Source organism: Balearica regulorum, chromosome 19 (genome assembly GCF_011004875.1).
Source record: "Balearica regulorum gibbericeps isolate bBalReg1 chromosome 19, bBalReg1.pri, whole genome shotgun sequence".
NCBI classification, from domain to species: Eukaryota; Metazoa; Chordata; class Aves; order Gruiformes; family Gruidae; genus Balearica; species Balearica regulorum.
In genome coordinates, this window is record NC_046202.1 from 4,818,727 (window position 1) to 4,834,041 (window position 15,315).

At 43.5% G+C, this 15,315-nt stretch overlaps 2 protein-coding genes across 9 annotated transcripts in view; one reads left to right on the top strand and one right to left on the bottom strand.

Annotated features, from left to right (window-relative positions):
* The window catches only part of PIGL (phosphatidylinositol glycan anchor biosynthesis class L), a 61,171-nt gene extending 55,259 nt beyond the window's left edge, over positions 1-5,912 (bottom strand). For both annotated transcript variants that reach the window (XM_075771224.1, XM_075771223.1), the window contains exons 1-2: positions 5,560-5,912; positions 1,336-1,435 (exon numbers count right to left, since the gene is read on the bottom strand). In XM_075771224.1, the coding sequence (XP_075627339.1) occupies positions 1,336-1,435; positions 5,560-5,833 (374 nt within the window). In that variant the 5' untranslated portion in view covers positions 5,834-5,912. The remainder of the gene's footprint in view (positions 1-1,335; positions 1,436-5,559) is intronic.
* Positions 5,913-7,869: 1,957 nt separating this feature from the next.
* NCOR1 (nuclear receptor corepressor 1) overlaps positions 7,870-15,315 on the top strand; it is a 73,632-nt gene continuing 66,186 nt past the window's right edge. For 4 of the 7 annotated variants that reach the window (XR_012838346.1, XM_075771212.1, XM_075771215.1 and 1 more), the window contains exon 1: positions 7,870-8,028. The gene's annotated coding sequence lies outside the window, so the exon portion shown is untranslated. Of the gene's footprint in view, positions 8,029-8,661; positions 8,751-15,315 lie in introns of all 7 variants that reach the window. The other 3 variants (XM_075771213.1, XM_075771217.1, XM_075771214.1) reach the window with 2 other exon arrangements.

Sequence of the window (15,315 nt, forward strand, 5' to 3'; positions counted from 1 at the left end):
GCAGTCCTCTGAACTGCCTACACTAGGGGATGACTGAGCAGCATCGGGAAACTTGTATCACATACTAACCAACCTTACATTGTGTTACAAGATGAAAGGCCAGTAGCCTTCTGGGCTCTGTGCTAATTTCAAATGATGGTTCATTAAGCAGACCTTATGCTTAGCAAAGCTTAGCAGCTTTTTTCCTTATCCCTCCCCAAAATATTTTGGGCATTGTCATATGATTGTACTACAAAACTTGAAGTTATCCAAAACCAGTTCACGAGAAGTGAACGGAAACATCTCTTCTCATTCCAAAGGAAAAACAACTCCTATGCTGTTTTTGTAACTGAGCTGAAAACTTGGAGAGAAACCTAAAGCTAAAAAAAGCAAAGAACTCCAGAAGATTCATATTCTGGACTGTGGTTTCTGTTGCCTTAGCTCAAGGGAAAATATGTTCATGGGAAAAGAGCCTGCCTGGAGCCAGATTTTTTTTCAACTCTGACTTTTCTAGTTGATGTGGCTTTAAATCAATACGTTGCTATTAAAGTTTTTTTTCATAAACAAAAATATTCTTTATGGATTGTATGACAGTTGTTTACAACTGAAAGAACCACTTACACCATGTTTCCTAGCAATCAGTATCTAGTTCAGCTCCTATCAACCCCAGATAGACAGTGATCAGGCAATTTAAGAGGCCTTTACAATGTTAGTTCTGAGTTTCACTGATTCAAAGTGTTAAATCACTTCCCCAGAAGAGAGTTCCTGAATTTATCCCAAAACAAAGAAGTGTCAGCTTTACCAACTAAAAGAAAACAACATCACACCTTAGGAAAACAGAAATCTTGTATGGCTTAATTTGAAAGAATCTTGCTGTCATGTTATTATGGACTGTCTTTAATAGTGCAATTCACTTTTGTCTTTAGCCAGGACTAAACCAGATTACAAATATAAAAGAATTCCACACTAACCTTGTAAAGACTAGCCTACAGAAAAACCTGCCACAGGCAATTCAGAGAATTTGTAATTGTATAACACTGCAACAAGCGTCAACAAAATGTGATACTGCTGCTCAAACACACTGTGCCAGATCCCAACAAGTATAGTCATCATTATTCTAAATGCTGTATCCAGAGAGCTTAACCTGAGGATTTTGATCCCCATTATACACTTAATTGTCTTCTGCATTAATTAGATTTATGTTAGGAGTTAACAAAAATATCTAATATGGTCTTTATTTGAGATTCCTCAAGACTTTTTAGAATTACACAATAAGCTTTCACTGAACTTTAAAGTGAACTTCACCCTCTATTTAAAAACTGCAATGAAATTATGCTATAAATGAATACGAGTTACCTGTGATCAACAACTGTTACATTGGAAGCAGGAATCCCCAGAAGAAAACAACTCTGTTCCAGTTCTTTCTTACGAATCTCTCCTTGATTGTAGTAATTTCCTGAAAACAGCAAACACAGCAACACTAACTTAGTTTAGGTTAGCTTGGAATTAATTCCTCTTTTCTTTCTCAAAGCATTAAGCATGAGGATCACACATTAAATAAAAGGGCATAATTTGGGGAACAGATACATTGCAGGGGACAAACTGCATAGCTTTTACCTGAGCAACACCCAGCTTAGCTCAGGATAAAACGCTAATGCAAAGTTCTGCCCACCTTGACTACATTCCTCACATTTATGCACTGAGTGTGGCTTGCAGCTGTTCATGAGCTTATTTGGCAAGGACATTGGAAATTGTCATCTCTAGTTGGATCACTGGTCCAAACAGCCCAGTATCCTCATCCTAAGACTGGCTCAAGTTAAATGCTTCTGCCAAAGACACAGAAGATCTTCCAAACAACAATTCTGGAATAACCTGCTTGTGAAACTGCTTCCAACAACCTGTTTGATTAGCAGATGTCTTATTCCTTGAAACATCACAATTTCTAGCTCTTCTGAGTTTTTTGTTTGGACTTTTTGTTTTATTTTGGTATATAACTAATCCACTTCTGGACATTGTTAAAATTTTAGCAAGATTTAATATTTCTTTTGGTGAATTCCATAGGCTGACCTTGCTTTGTGGGGAATGTGAGTTTTCTAATACGCACATACATGGATTAACTGCTTATACATTATCTGAATGGAAGTCACCAATATACTACAAAACAATTGAGCAAGATCTTTCCATAAACACAGGAGAAACTGCCTTTGCAGTGAGGTGACTAAAAGTTGTTACCACTGGCAAATTTCCAGGTTGTCTCTGCAAAAGAGGTTAGCGGGATCTTAGTCCACTTTTTAAAAAACAAGCATTCACAACAAATCAGTAATAATTAATTTCCTTAGGAAACACCAAAGAGTCACTCCTCCTTCACTATTAGATGTGCTGCCATGAACTAACTCCCTCCTGTACTCTTCACGGCAGAGGCCCACAGAGCCAAGCTGAACAGCAAGTCCAAAGTACAGAATTGCTGAGGTAACACATAGAAAGCCTGTCCCATGGTGTATTCTTTAAGTGATTAAAGTTTATAGTATAGTCTGGGCCGCTTCTAACGAGCAGTAGTTGCCGTATAAGACTGGGACACTGCAATAGAATACAGTGACGGAACTAAAAGGATTTGAAGAAATGAGGGATTCCATCATAACAATCTGTTTTAAGACAAAGATTTTTCAGAAGTCTGCATCATTCACAGAGGAAATTCTGGCAGAAGCTAATATGGCAAGATTGCAAAGAACTTACTGAACCAAAAGAAAAAAGGAAACCTAATTTAGATAAGGCATTTGGGAAAAGTTATAACAGACTGAGACCAACACCTAGCAGGGAAACAGGATTCATCATCTTAAAACACTGCCTCCTTCTTCACTGAATTATTTTCTTCTCTTCTTGCCCTGACATTCCCTTATATTTTTTCGTGGCATCAGCCATGCAAAGTTCATACCAGAGCTGCAATGGCCCCTTCCAGAATGTTGCCCTGTGCAGGGCAGTACTAGCAACCCAATTTTAACTTTGAAGCAATAAAATGAAAAAAATACAGCTAAGTATTGATGTATGATTCAAGTCTGTAGTCAGCTGTCTTGAATTACACTAGAATTTTTTATTGTTGTGGGTGTGAGTCATCTAAAGCTAGCATTTCTCTCGAGCAGTGTTGCAATCTGAGCCATCACTAGCAAGCTTTGTAAAATTTTGAGAGAGAGAAAGAGTAACTGGAAAAAAATCCTCCTTTTCTTGCAGACAGTGAGTGAATGGTTTTGGGAGCCTATGGCAATGATTATCTGTGGTTTTGCTGAGGAACACATCAGCTTGGTAGTCTGCAGCTTAGATTGCAAGTTCCAGCTTCAGCAAAATTACTTTAAGTGTGCACCTTCACTACATGGATTACATGAGTACAGCAGGACTTATTTTAGACTGATTTTTTGCACGGCCAGTAATGACACCAGTGTTTTAAGATAACATATCTTTTGCTGCAATGCAGTGTAAGAGCTGAATGCAGATGATGTCTAATCCAAATGGTACCACTGTTCTCAAAATACCTATTTTCTACTGAACTCAAAGGAACAGATCCATGTTCCACAGCTTGAGAAATGTGTAAGGACATCAGGAATACAGAAATACTAACAAGAAAAAATGGGCAGCTATTGAGAGCAAAAACAGCTGAATAGCTGATGCTACTGGACCTCATCCATGAATCACTCACAATAGAGAGTCAGCTACTACAGAGAGCAAAGCACATTTATACTGAGTTATTATTTCAATTGAAGATTATTCAGTCTGTAAAAGACTGGTTTTTTCACAGTGCTGTAATTCTAATTCATTTCTAAGTCATTTTGATTGACATCTGAAAACTGCAAGTATGACAGTTTCTAAATAATGATTTTGTCTCAGTGTTAAAATTTGCAGAGTCTTTGATTGACTCACTTGTCACCATCAGTCATACAAACAATGAGAGGACGAACCATCTGAATCACCCAAAAGACTAATAAGAAGCACAGAAGAATCTATTAGCTCAGTGAACGTACTCTCCTATATGGGCTGCTAGTTCCGTTATGAAAACATGCAACAGAGTACAAACATTTGTAGTCGAAGATACTCCTCACACCAAACATGAAAAAAAAAAATCTTTAGTTTTCACCGCAGGCTCATGAATTCTGGTACAGCAGTACGGTCTGAAAGATCAATTAAAATGAGGTTGTTTCTTATGCACAAAAAACTGAACAATGTAATAACTGATTAGGTATCAGTTCTGCAGGAAAAAAAAATAATCTGGAGCTTTAGTAGATCACAAGAAGAACACAAGACAAGAATGTCATGTGCTGTGAAAAATTCTTGTCCCGGGCAAACAGTGGAGCCTGTGAGAATCCTTCCATCCTATTCAGCCCCAGAAAGGCCTCAGCGGGAGTATTGCTTCCAGTTTTTGATCACTGCCCTTCAAAAAAAACATGTGAACCAACCAGAAGAGTCCAAAGGAGAGTGATGAGAATGATCAGAGGTTTAGAAAACATGATCTATGAGGCAAGATTGCAAGAAATAAGGCTGTTTAGTCTGGAGAAGATAAGACAGAAGAGGGCAGATAACAGTTTTAAAATACGTAAGACGCTGCTACAAAGGGAGACTCTGATTTCCATGTCCACGGCAGATAGGAAAAATAAACAAACAAGCTTAAATTACAGCAATGATTCAGGAAAAAGTGATTTGAAGAAAAGCTAATGCAGCACTGACACAGACCACACAGGCCGAGGAACCTCCCTGGAGGTTCCGAAGAACAAACTAGACATTTGTCTGCAGCAAACGAAGACACATTGATGCTGCCTTCAGGTCGACCGACGGACAACACGACCTCGGGTTCCTTCAGGCCTGTTCTTCCATGATTGGACTGTTACACAACTGCTATTTTTAGATGTGTTACGGTGAATGTATCATTATGACATTAAAACTAGATCATCCAAACAAGTCCTCCACAACGATAGAATTACAAGGAGATGCCAAAAGGCTGTGCTGCACAGCGCCTTTTTACAACTCACTGACACTCCTGCACAGTTTGAAAGGACCTCAGTGCTGCAACACGAGGTTGGATCGTGAAACCTCTGCGCAAGGTTCAGATATAGAGGGAGGTTCTGCTACTGACCGCAGCTGCTGAAGCTCTGCGGAAAGGAACATGCCGACCAAAGCCGCCCATGCGCGGCAGCTCTCCGGGGCGTGCGGGATGTTACGGCAGTGCGCTGTGACCGAGAACTATGACATCAAACCGCAGATGGATGGCATGACACCTCCTCCACTGCACAAGTATTTTGCAGCGGTGCCACGCTGCCATCGCGGCACGGCAACAGCACCACGTGTGGCATCGCAGTGACATCACACGCAGCGCCACAGCTGAGTGGGGTTGGCCCACGGTACAGCCACCGCTCGCTGCTCCGAGGCACTGACACGTCGTCATAGCCCGGGGCTGACGTCACAGCGCGAGGCCACACACGGGAAGACATCATGGCGGCCTTCCCGTGACGTCACGGGCGGGAAGCCCAGCCTCTAGGAGCGGCCGCGGAGGCACCTCGGAGGCGAGTGCCCCGCCGTTCCCAGCGCGTCCCCCCTCACCTGCGGAGCAGCACAGCACCGCGGCGCGGGCGCCGGCCCTGCCCAAGCCGAGCACCGTGGGGGCGAAGAACATGGCTTCGTCATCAGGGTGCGCCGTCACCAGCAGCGCACGGACGCCATCCGCCCGCGCCGCCGCCCGTCCCCTCAGGGAGGCGCGAGCCCCTTCGGCCGCGTAACGGCGCCGCAGGCGGCGCGCGCCACCGAGGAGCGGCAGCGCGAGCAGGAGCAGGAGCAGCAGCACCGCCGACCCCCAGCCCCACGGCCCCGCTGCCATAGCGACCGGCGCTGCGCCCCGCCGCGCGTCTCCGGCAGGAAACGGGCGGGTCGGCAGCAAGGTTCCGGCACACGAAAGGGTCCGTGTCCCGTCCCCCCCCATTCCTCCCCTCTTCCCCGCCTCGGGGCGGGGCCGCTCGGCCGCTGCCGCGGAAACGTGCCCCGGCTCCGCTTGTCCGGGGCTGCCCAAGGAGGAAGTGCACACCTTGGCGGGGTCTCAGCCGGGGAGCGGGGCCTCGCGGGCGGGGTTTGCACAGGGGCCGTTCCCGCGGGCAGAGCCTTCCTTGCCCGGGCCTTGCAGCGCACCAGCTGACCCTGCTGGGACGTTAAGAAATGATAACTAATAGTGACAAAAATGGAGCTTTTCAGCGTGTAGTACCTTTTATCCCTGCGCTGTGCTACCGTGGAAGAGACGCGGGTTAAGGGAAACCTCAACAAACGGGGCAAGAGGAGCTTATCGTCAGACGCGTTCTGCTATCTGCAAGTCTGCTGGCTATCCCAAGTGCGGCTGCAAGGGAAAATAAAAGTTTGTGGACCTCTTAGAAGTGAACTCGACCACTGGAGAAGGTCACAGAGCAAAAGGAGACAGGAAGTAGTGAAATAAACATGAAAAAGGCAATCAGATACAGGATGGCTTGGAAACTTTGCTTTTCAAGACAGGCAATATGGAAGACAAGCGTTAAGTCAACAGTGGTGGAGTATGTTAGCTGGGGAGGTTTAAAGAATAACATGGTGAAAACAGAGAAATTCAGTATCTGAAGAGCAGCTAACACCTCACGAAATGTACGCCTGACTTGTCTTCAGAGACTTTTATTTGGACACCTTTAACTTCCAGGTGAATAGAGGTAGTCGTCAGCATTTGTTGGGATTAAAGACTGCAAACGCTCCAGCTTGGAGATGTCTCGTGTCACCTCAACACAGCACTTTGAACAGAGTGGAACTCAGCAACTGTAATAATGACGTACTTAGTACAATACATGTTTTATAAGTAAACTTGTTTGCCACAGGGTGAGCCCCTACTTTATCAGTCTGAATAATTGTGTGGACACACACCCCGCAAGGGTGAGATATGACAATTTCCAATATGAGAAGTCATAACAGTGAGATGATTTAATCTTGTCTCATGGTATCTCTTTTTTCCCCATAGTAAACCTGGTAAGAGATTCATTTGTGATCTCAGCACATCTGGAATTACGTATTTGCAAGTAAAACACCACACAGATTTGAAATACTGAAGAAAACAGGGAACAATTTACATACTCCTCACTGCAGGGGGATAAAAATACATTCGAGATTTTAAACCTCTCTCACATTTTTCAGCAGTCATTCGTCGCTAGAGGCAGAGGCACGACGTTAGTGACAGCGCGGGAGGCTGGCGGGGCCCCGACGGAGGTGCCGCAGCCCGGGGGCGGGAAAGGCACGGGGGGGCCGGGCGCTCTTCGGGCGATGCTCGAGGCCCAGGACAGCTTCCCGCCCCCCCGCTCTGAGGCGCCCGCGGCTCCAGAGGCCCCATTCATCGGCACGGCCTCGGTCTGCTGGCTCCGCGGGCCACCCTCCCCGAGCCCCTCTCGCCCCCCTCCAGACCCGTTATCAGTTTTTATAAATTTATATCGATTCGCCCGTATTGTGGCGGGGGACAGGGAGGCGCTGCGGCTCTCCCGCGCTCCCACCTCTCCGGTCAGTAATATCACCGGGAGAGCTGCCGGGCCGGGCCAGGCCCCTCAGCAGCGCCCACCAGAAGCCGCTGCCGGTCGTGAGGGAACCCGTCAGCCTCAGCGCCGCCGCGCCCCACACTCGCCTCATGGCGGCCGCCCGCCCCGAGCCCCCTCAGCGGGGAGGGGGAGGGAACCCTTCCCCGCCGCACCGGCCAGCGGGTCCTGGAAGGAGCATAGCAGCACTCCCTCTTACCGCCGGGCTCGCCCGCAGCGTCGCGGGCTGGCACTGTCCTGGGCAGCGCTACTAACCGACATGACGGGAGGAAGGGGCGAGGCCCCGCAGCCGGTACAAACTACCGAGCCGCGGCGCCGCCGTTTGTTCAGTAGCTGCCAGGACCTGGCGAGAGGGGGCGGAGCCCACCGAGCCGGGGGAGGGGAGGCAAGATGGCGGTGGCGGTGGCGCTGAGGTTGAGGTGAGACGCCGCGACCGTCCAGCCCCGTCAGAGCCTGCCGCCCGGGCCGCCCCAGCGCCGCGCCGTCGGTAAGGGCAGGGGGCCTGGCGGGGCGGCGCGGGGGGGCGGCGCGGCCCGGTAGGCCAGCGGGGCCTAGCGCCTCCGCTGTGAGGAGGAGGAGGAGGAGGAGGAGGGGGAAGAGGCGGGGGCCCCGGCCATCCCTTCCTCCTCCCCCCTCACCGGAGGGAGAGCTGCTCTCGTCCCCAGGGGGGAGGGCGCTGGAGCCGGGAGGGGGGGGGGTCCTTTAGGAAGCCGCCGGGGGTGGACGAGGTGGGCGGATCAGGTGTCGGCTGGGGCGGGGGGTGCCCGGTGCCCGCGGGGTTTTTTCTCCATTCCCGCTGTTTGTGTGCGGGAAGGTCCGGGGCGGGGGGGGGGGGGACGGCCGTGAGAGATGGCCCTTGCGGGGAAGTTTTTGGAGAAAACCCAGAGTATCGGTGTGTTGGGTGTTGATCCCTGTCCTGTAGGTAGGAGAAGAGCAAGTTAAAAAAAAAAAATAATTTAAAAAAAGGGCCAGTTCTTCAAAATTGGCCACTTGGACGCTTGGCCGGGAGTGTTAGTTCCTGAAGATGTCCAGCTTTCAGAGCCTGCCTGCTCCAGCCCCACGTTGAGGTTGTCAGTGGTGGGGACTTGTAGCTGATGCTGACGCTGAATTATTCATATAGGACCTGTAAACATCCCCAGCTTCTGTCATCTCTGGGCTGCTGGAGGACACAATGGAAGTGGCTTTTTCTAGAATTATTCTGATTTGATGGTAAAGAACTTGCACTTACTATTTTTTTTTCTGTATTTAAAAAAAACCTGTGGGTATCAAGTCAGTTGCAGTTAGATGAGATTCTAGATGGACCCAGGTACTGTAGTGTTAGACAGGCTCAAGTAAGTAAATAGGTAGTCTGAACAATCTATTGTTGTACAAAACCTATTTATTCTAGTTTCACAGATATGGTCTTAACAAATGTATTAGCTTTTCATGGTGGTAAATATTGGTGTAACCTAAGACAAAAAAAAAAAGGATAACTTACTACAATGAGAAGGCAATGTCTAATTCTGAAGACTTGGGTTTGTGGCAGCATTCTTGTACTATGCAGTATTTTTAGGCATAACACTATAATTATGAACTGCTAGAGCGCAGGTAGGGATTTTTATCCTAGGCAGTGTGATTTGAGAGGAAAAAACGGGTGCTATTATAAAAAACATTGCTATTGTAGTAAGTAGGATGGCCATGGGTATACTGTAAGTGCCTGAGTAAGTGGACACATAGCGTTGTGTCACTGCATGTGAGGACTGTGCAGATCTGTTGCAATTTTGCACTGGAATTTTATTCTGCAGAATGTTGTTATTCCTGATTAGCTAAACAACCTTGACATTTGGAAAGGAAGTATGTAATATTTGAAGTGGATTTCTAGTTAGCTGAAATCTAGTGTCTTGTGTTAGGGGATGAAAGACCTTCGTGCTTATCCCAAGGATTCAAAAGTTCAGAGGAAACAAGCCAACTGCAGTGACCATTTTTGCGAAAGCATGGTTAATTTTTTCTTGATGTCGCTTTTCTATGTGATACTGTATAGGCTGCTAAGGAGAAAAAGTTCCGTTGTGCCTCATGTGCAGTATAATTTGCCTGTTTGAAATATACTGTTTGATATTGGTCACTAAATTACCTAAACTTGTTACTGAAACATGGGAAAGAGCTGCGGTTTGGAATCCTCTTTCTAAGAGTTATAACGTGCATTTCTTTAACATGTGGAGAGGATATTACCGGTGTTTGCTTCCACGACTGTTACTTCTCTCTAGATTGTTAGTTACTGTATAAATCAATTAAAAGTAACTCTTCAGATTTAAATTACATGCACAAAATCTTGAGTATATTCACTTTTCTACATTGTGCTGCTGATGATTTATTTTAGATACATTTTATCTCTTATAACCACTCAGTTGCTCTTTCTGGGCATACATGTTTTTCATTGTAATCTAAAGGCATCATAGACCCATAGAATGGTTTGGGTTGGAAGGGACCTGAAAGCCCATCCAGTTCCAACCCCCTGCCATGGGCAGGGACACCCTCCACTAGCCCAGCTTGCCCAAAGCCTCATCCAGCCTGGCCTTGAACACTGCCAGGGATGGGGCATCCACAGCTTCTCTGGGCAACCTGTGCCAGTGCCTCACCACCCTCACAGGGAATAATTTCTTCCTGATATCTAATCTAAATCTACCCTTATTGAGCTTTAAATCTAGAAAACTCTCTCAAAAACTGTGGTAAAAGTAGAGACAGACTCTAAAGCTTCCTTTCAATTTTTCCCCTCTAGTCCCCTTCCACAGTTGTTGTGGTTCTCTAACTGCATCTTCTAAGTTATTTCGTTTTTCAGTTACAGCATGAGGGAGAGATGCTCACAGGAAAGGGAAGCTGTCTCTGCTTCAATTACTGTAAAATGCAATAAAAGTAACTGGAAAAGTCTTCCGTATTAGAGAAAAAGAGTTTCTTTTTTTCTGTATTATGTCCTTAATATTGGCATTTAACTTACTCTTTCAAAGCTCTCAGCCAAAGTTTTGTTGAAATATTTTATTCCTCTTCTTTTATGCTTGCCTATAAAATGATTTTAATGAAGGCTTTCCTGCATCATCAAAAACACTATTTGGAGTTCTAGAGTGCATAGTTGCTTTAAATTTAAAAGATTTTAACAATTGTTTAAGCAGGAAGGGATCTATGCCTCATGCAGGTGCACTGCAACACAACACAATCTTTAGAACAGACTAGTAACCAGACAGTGGTTTCATAATGCAAACAAACGTTTCCTGGATGCCACTCTTGAACTTTTCAAGTCATTTACGTTCTTTAGTCAAATCTGAATCAGTGTTTCGGATGACAAGCTATTAACTGAACGTGTTACCTTGTCTCTCTACAGTGAATGTTCCAGATAAAAATTCTGACCTATGTAGGACTGCTGTCTGTAAATATTTACTTTGTTCTATTTCTAAATTATGCAAATATCCAGGAACATGCTGACTATATCTTCCATTTTAGCTCTTCTCTCCTTCAATGATTCTCCATCTAGTAATGATGTTTTGTGATGTTCCCTTCCTCTTCCGTGCTAGCTCAGTGTTTACCCACCATCTGTTAAATTACTGCCACAGTCTGGGCCTACCGGGGCTTAAGTTTAGTTAGTTGGTGTGCATACAGAAAGCTCAATCTTACCTTGGAGCTATGTTTCCTCCCAGTGTCCTAAGAGAGATTTCTATGTCCTTGAATAGCTTCACATCTAAACCGCTCGTGTAATGTTGCCACTCCCAGACTGATTTGATGTGCAGTTTTTTTCTTCAAGCTTGAGGAGGATGTTGGTACATGTGGTTTTGAAGTCAGTGACTTCACCTGCTTATGATTACAAAGACTATTGCAAAATTAAGCTACTGTATTGGTACAAAGATGCATCAGCCATCTCTGAAAAATCCTATTGTTCATGACTCTCAGCAGTAAAAAATTCAGAAATGAAATTTTTATGCAGACAGATTACCTGGATGAACTGGTGACCAGGACTTAAAAATTCTGTGCATGTTGAGTGACTAGTCTTGGGTAAAACTGAAAATGAAAATACATTCACAAAGATGGCGAGGGAAAGAACACCTATAAATGAAAAAGGATGAGGTAAAGAATAAAATATGCTTAAACTAGTATGATGTCTCTTAATACCTCCTCTCGTGCCATACATCCAGTTGTGCCTTATGCTGTGCTGCAGGGAAAGTGCATTTGGTTAATTCTCTTGTAGTCTTGGTGAAGTCAGAGTCCGGCCGAGAGTTGAAAGCAGCCGCAGAAGCGTTCCCCGGCTGCAGGGCACAGGCCACATGCTCCACATGAAACATCCCCTGGGCCATTACTGATGGGGTTCCTGGGCAAAACCTGGGGCTGCTTTGAAAAGCAGATTCTCTCTCAAATGGATTAAAATACATTTGTGTTTCAAGGAAGATGTCTTAACAAACCTGAACATAAATCAACAAGGAAACTACGGATTTCTGTCGTGTTCGTCAATGTTAGAAAGTTAAGCCCATGGAAGTTCATTACAAGTTCAAGTGCAGTTCAGCAAACTAGATGATTATATTATTACAGTTCAACTGTACTCTTCACCTTATTAATAGTAGGGGTTTTTCTGGGGGGAAAAGGGAGGAATTAGTTTAAATTTTAAAAATTGCTTATACTTGGTTATCCATTATGGAGTTTTGTCTCAGGTTCATGTTGTTCAACTCTTGTTTCTGTTTTTATGCTATCTTAAATGCTGTATTGACAGAGAAGGGGTGTCTAGAAGATGGGAATTCTCCCATATAATCAGTGTAATTTCATAGTTTAGCATTCTTGGAATGTTTTTTTCCAAAAACCTTTCTTAATAAATGTGATCACTTACCTGTTTAATTCTTGCCATTATTTGTATAGGTGCTGATGTTTCACTGTGGTCTCAAATATCAGAGTTATGCATACCCAGAACCCTGAAGTTCTGTGGGGTTTTTTTGGTGTTTTGTTTTTCAGATATAAACGTATACTTATACTATTTGTAGTTCAAGATCATTTTCATTCTTTGCCTTTTTCTGTGACCTAGGGACTGTTTGTTGTGTGAGTCTCAATTGGAGTTACATTTTTATGTATTGTTGCATTCCCTGTGAAGTAGAACATCTCAAACTTAATCATAAATGTAGTAACAATAAACTTTGTTTCCAGAAGGCCCTGGTGCATTTCCTGTGGGGTCTCTGAATAGACCTAGGCATTGCTCTTAGTTATGGTAAAAAAATAATAAATTTAAAAAAAAAAAAATCTTATTTTAACCTTATTGTGTTTTCAGCTAAAATCTAGACTTGATTTTATCTGAACCCGGTCAACTGAGGAGAGTGATGAGGCTGATACTTAGTTTGTCCTGAACCCCTCTTTAAAGTATGTGGTTTCTTATAATACATCGTAGTTTGTGGATCTATGGGTTTAGTCAGTATGGATTAGTCAAGTTGAATTTCCTTTTCCAAACCAAAGCTGCTTTAAAAAGCTGCCACTGCAGATATGCTTTTGATACTGAATGAACTACAAGAAGAGGCTGGAAAATTAAAACTGTGACCGCATAATTTCTTGCATGTTAGATGATGTCAAAAACGGTTTTATCTGCAGACAAATTAGCAGATAAACAGTGGAGGAATAAATTAATGTGCAGTAGCTGTTCATAAAGTGCCTATGCTTTCAGTCCAAGAGGGAGAAGCAAAAATTGTTTTGAAAGAATACTTTATGCATAGTGTATGATATATATGAAATTTGAAATCATCGTGGTTATTTCTAAATCATAGGTGAAATGGGAGGAAATAGGTGAATTTGAGTAAACCCCGGTGAGCTGTTGGACACTGACTCATGAATGAGGATGACTTGCTGAGGAAGGTTGTAGTTCTTATCACCACTGTTTGCGTAGCATCTTGCATTCTACGAACTGGTACATTGGAGGATGCTTGGACTGGTTTCTGTTTCACCCTATAGTTTTGTGTATGAAGTTTGAACGCTTCAGTTGATGTTTCACAACCAGTTGAATTACCCCTGTGGCAGGAATGGGGCCTTTCAAAAGGGGTAAGGTAGATGTCTGGGGTTTGGGAACTGCTGTGGTTATCTCAGAAAAAGCTATCTCCCTTGTGAATGAGAGACCTTATCTGTGCAGTGTTTGGACTTTGCAGGGTTTGCTTTGGACATTCAATTCTGTAGATTTGGTTTCTGGTCTTTGGATCGTGAAAATTTTCTGTGGTGTATGTTAACTGCATGCTATTTGCTATATTGAGACAACCAGAAACAAGAATCTGGTGTTACTGGGAAAACCAAAATATGTTTTCAATGTCTGTAGGAAATAAGTTATCTATTTTTCTATGATATACTTTTAAAACCAGAAAACCTTGGAAGGTTTGTACCCTTCTTTGGTTTAAATCATTGCTCAGTGGTACTTTTAGTCAAGGAAATGTCTACGTCCTTCATTTCCATTTCTGAATGGAGGACTTCCTCCGACCTCTTCTGAATAGTTTTGGTGTTACTGTGACCCTCCTTGGCAGAGGAGTGCTGGATAGGCTCCTTCACAATCAGTAAGTGCTATTCCTTGATAAAACTCAGAAAAGGAGGTTTCCTCCCCCAGGGATTCTCTGTACCCCGGTGTGGTAACGTGTTAACTGGTGAGCAGATGCTGAAAATATGTACTCTTATTTGAAATTCATGTGCTCAGCACCCCCCCCCTTTTTTTTTTCTGGTGAGGCAAGTGGGTAGCTGATTAGAAACTTCCTAAGATGTTAATGTAGTCTTAGTTTTTCCTATTATGATCTCCCATATGATATAGCAAAGTTGTGTATGACCTGGGTCTTGATATCATGTATTAGCAACTTTTCTTTAAGCTCATAAATTACAGGAGAGATTAAAATAGAATTTCCTGGAGAAGAGTATCTTGTCAGCTGAATTTGATCGACCTCATTTTGGTAGAGTGCAAATTCTATTTGTATTTGAAGTTACCTAGCAGGAGAGAGAGAGAAACTGTTATTTAAAGATGAAGTATAACAATGTGATCCTGAGATTTGGCAACAGTTTGGTTGTAAATTGCATATGCAAGTATGCAACCAATATTCACCTCTTGGAAAGGCAACAAAAATAATTTTAAAGTACTCTTTTAATACTTACTTAATATTTAATGTTCCACAAGCTATTATTTAAGTACTTTAAGGAGTTGGTAGTCTGTTAATGGAAAAATCTTTTTCTATTAAAATTTGAAGTAGAAAATCTTACTTTAATTTTTTAGCTATCTTGATGCAGATGGAAGAGTCTTGCTAATATAGAGTAAATGTGATATCTTGAATTGATGGCTGTAATGCTCCTTGACTTCTGTCACATCTATAATTGGCTAAATTAAAGTATACCATGCTTCCATGTCGTGTAGAGTATGAGTCAGATACTGTATGGCATGATTGTCAGTTAATGCTTTGGATGTTCAGAAATGAGACAATATTGTACACTAGTGGAAACTTCAGGGTGTGAGAAGGGTCAAATTCAGATGTTTGGCCTTTTCTTAGCATCTTTTTTTCAAATACTCCCATTGCTGTATTTATGACTTGATTCATATGATGTTAATAGTTAATGGAGAGAATGTTATTTAGCGTTCCTAGTAAAATGCAGCCTTACGGATGTTAATTTTTTTACTGTATTTCTAGCAGGGATGGAAATAGCAATTTTTATGTCAATAACATTGTGAGTAGAGGGGGTGCAACTATGTGAGATTAAAGTTCTTGGGAATTTATTATATATTTTAAATGTCAGTCACAGAAGAAGAAAAAGCACTTGCACA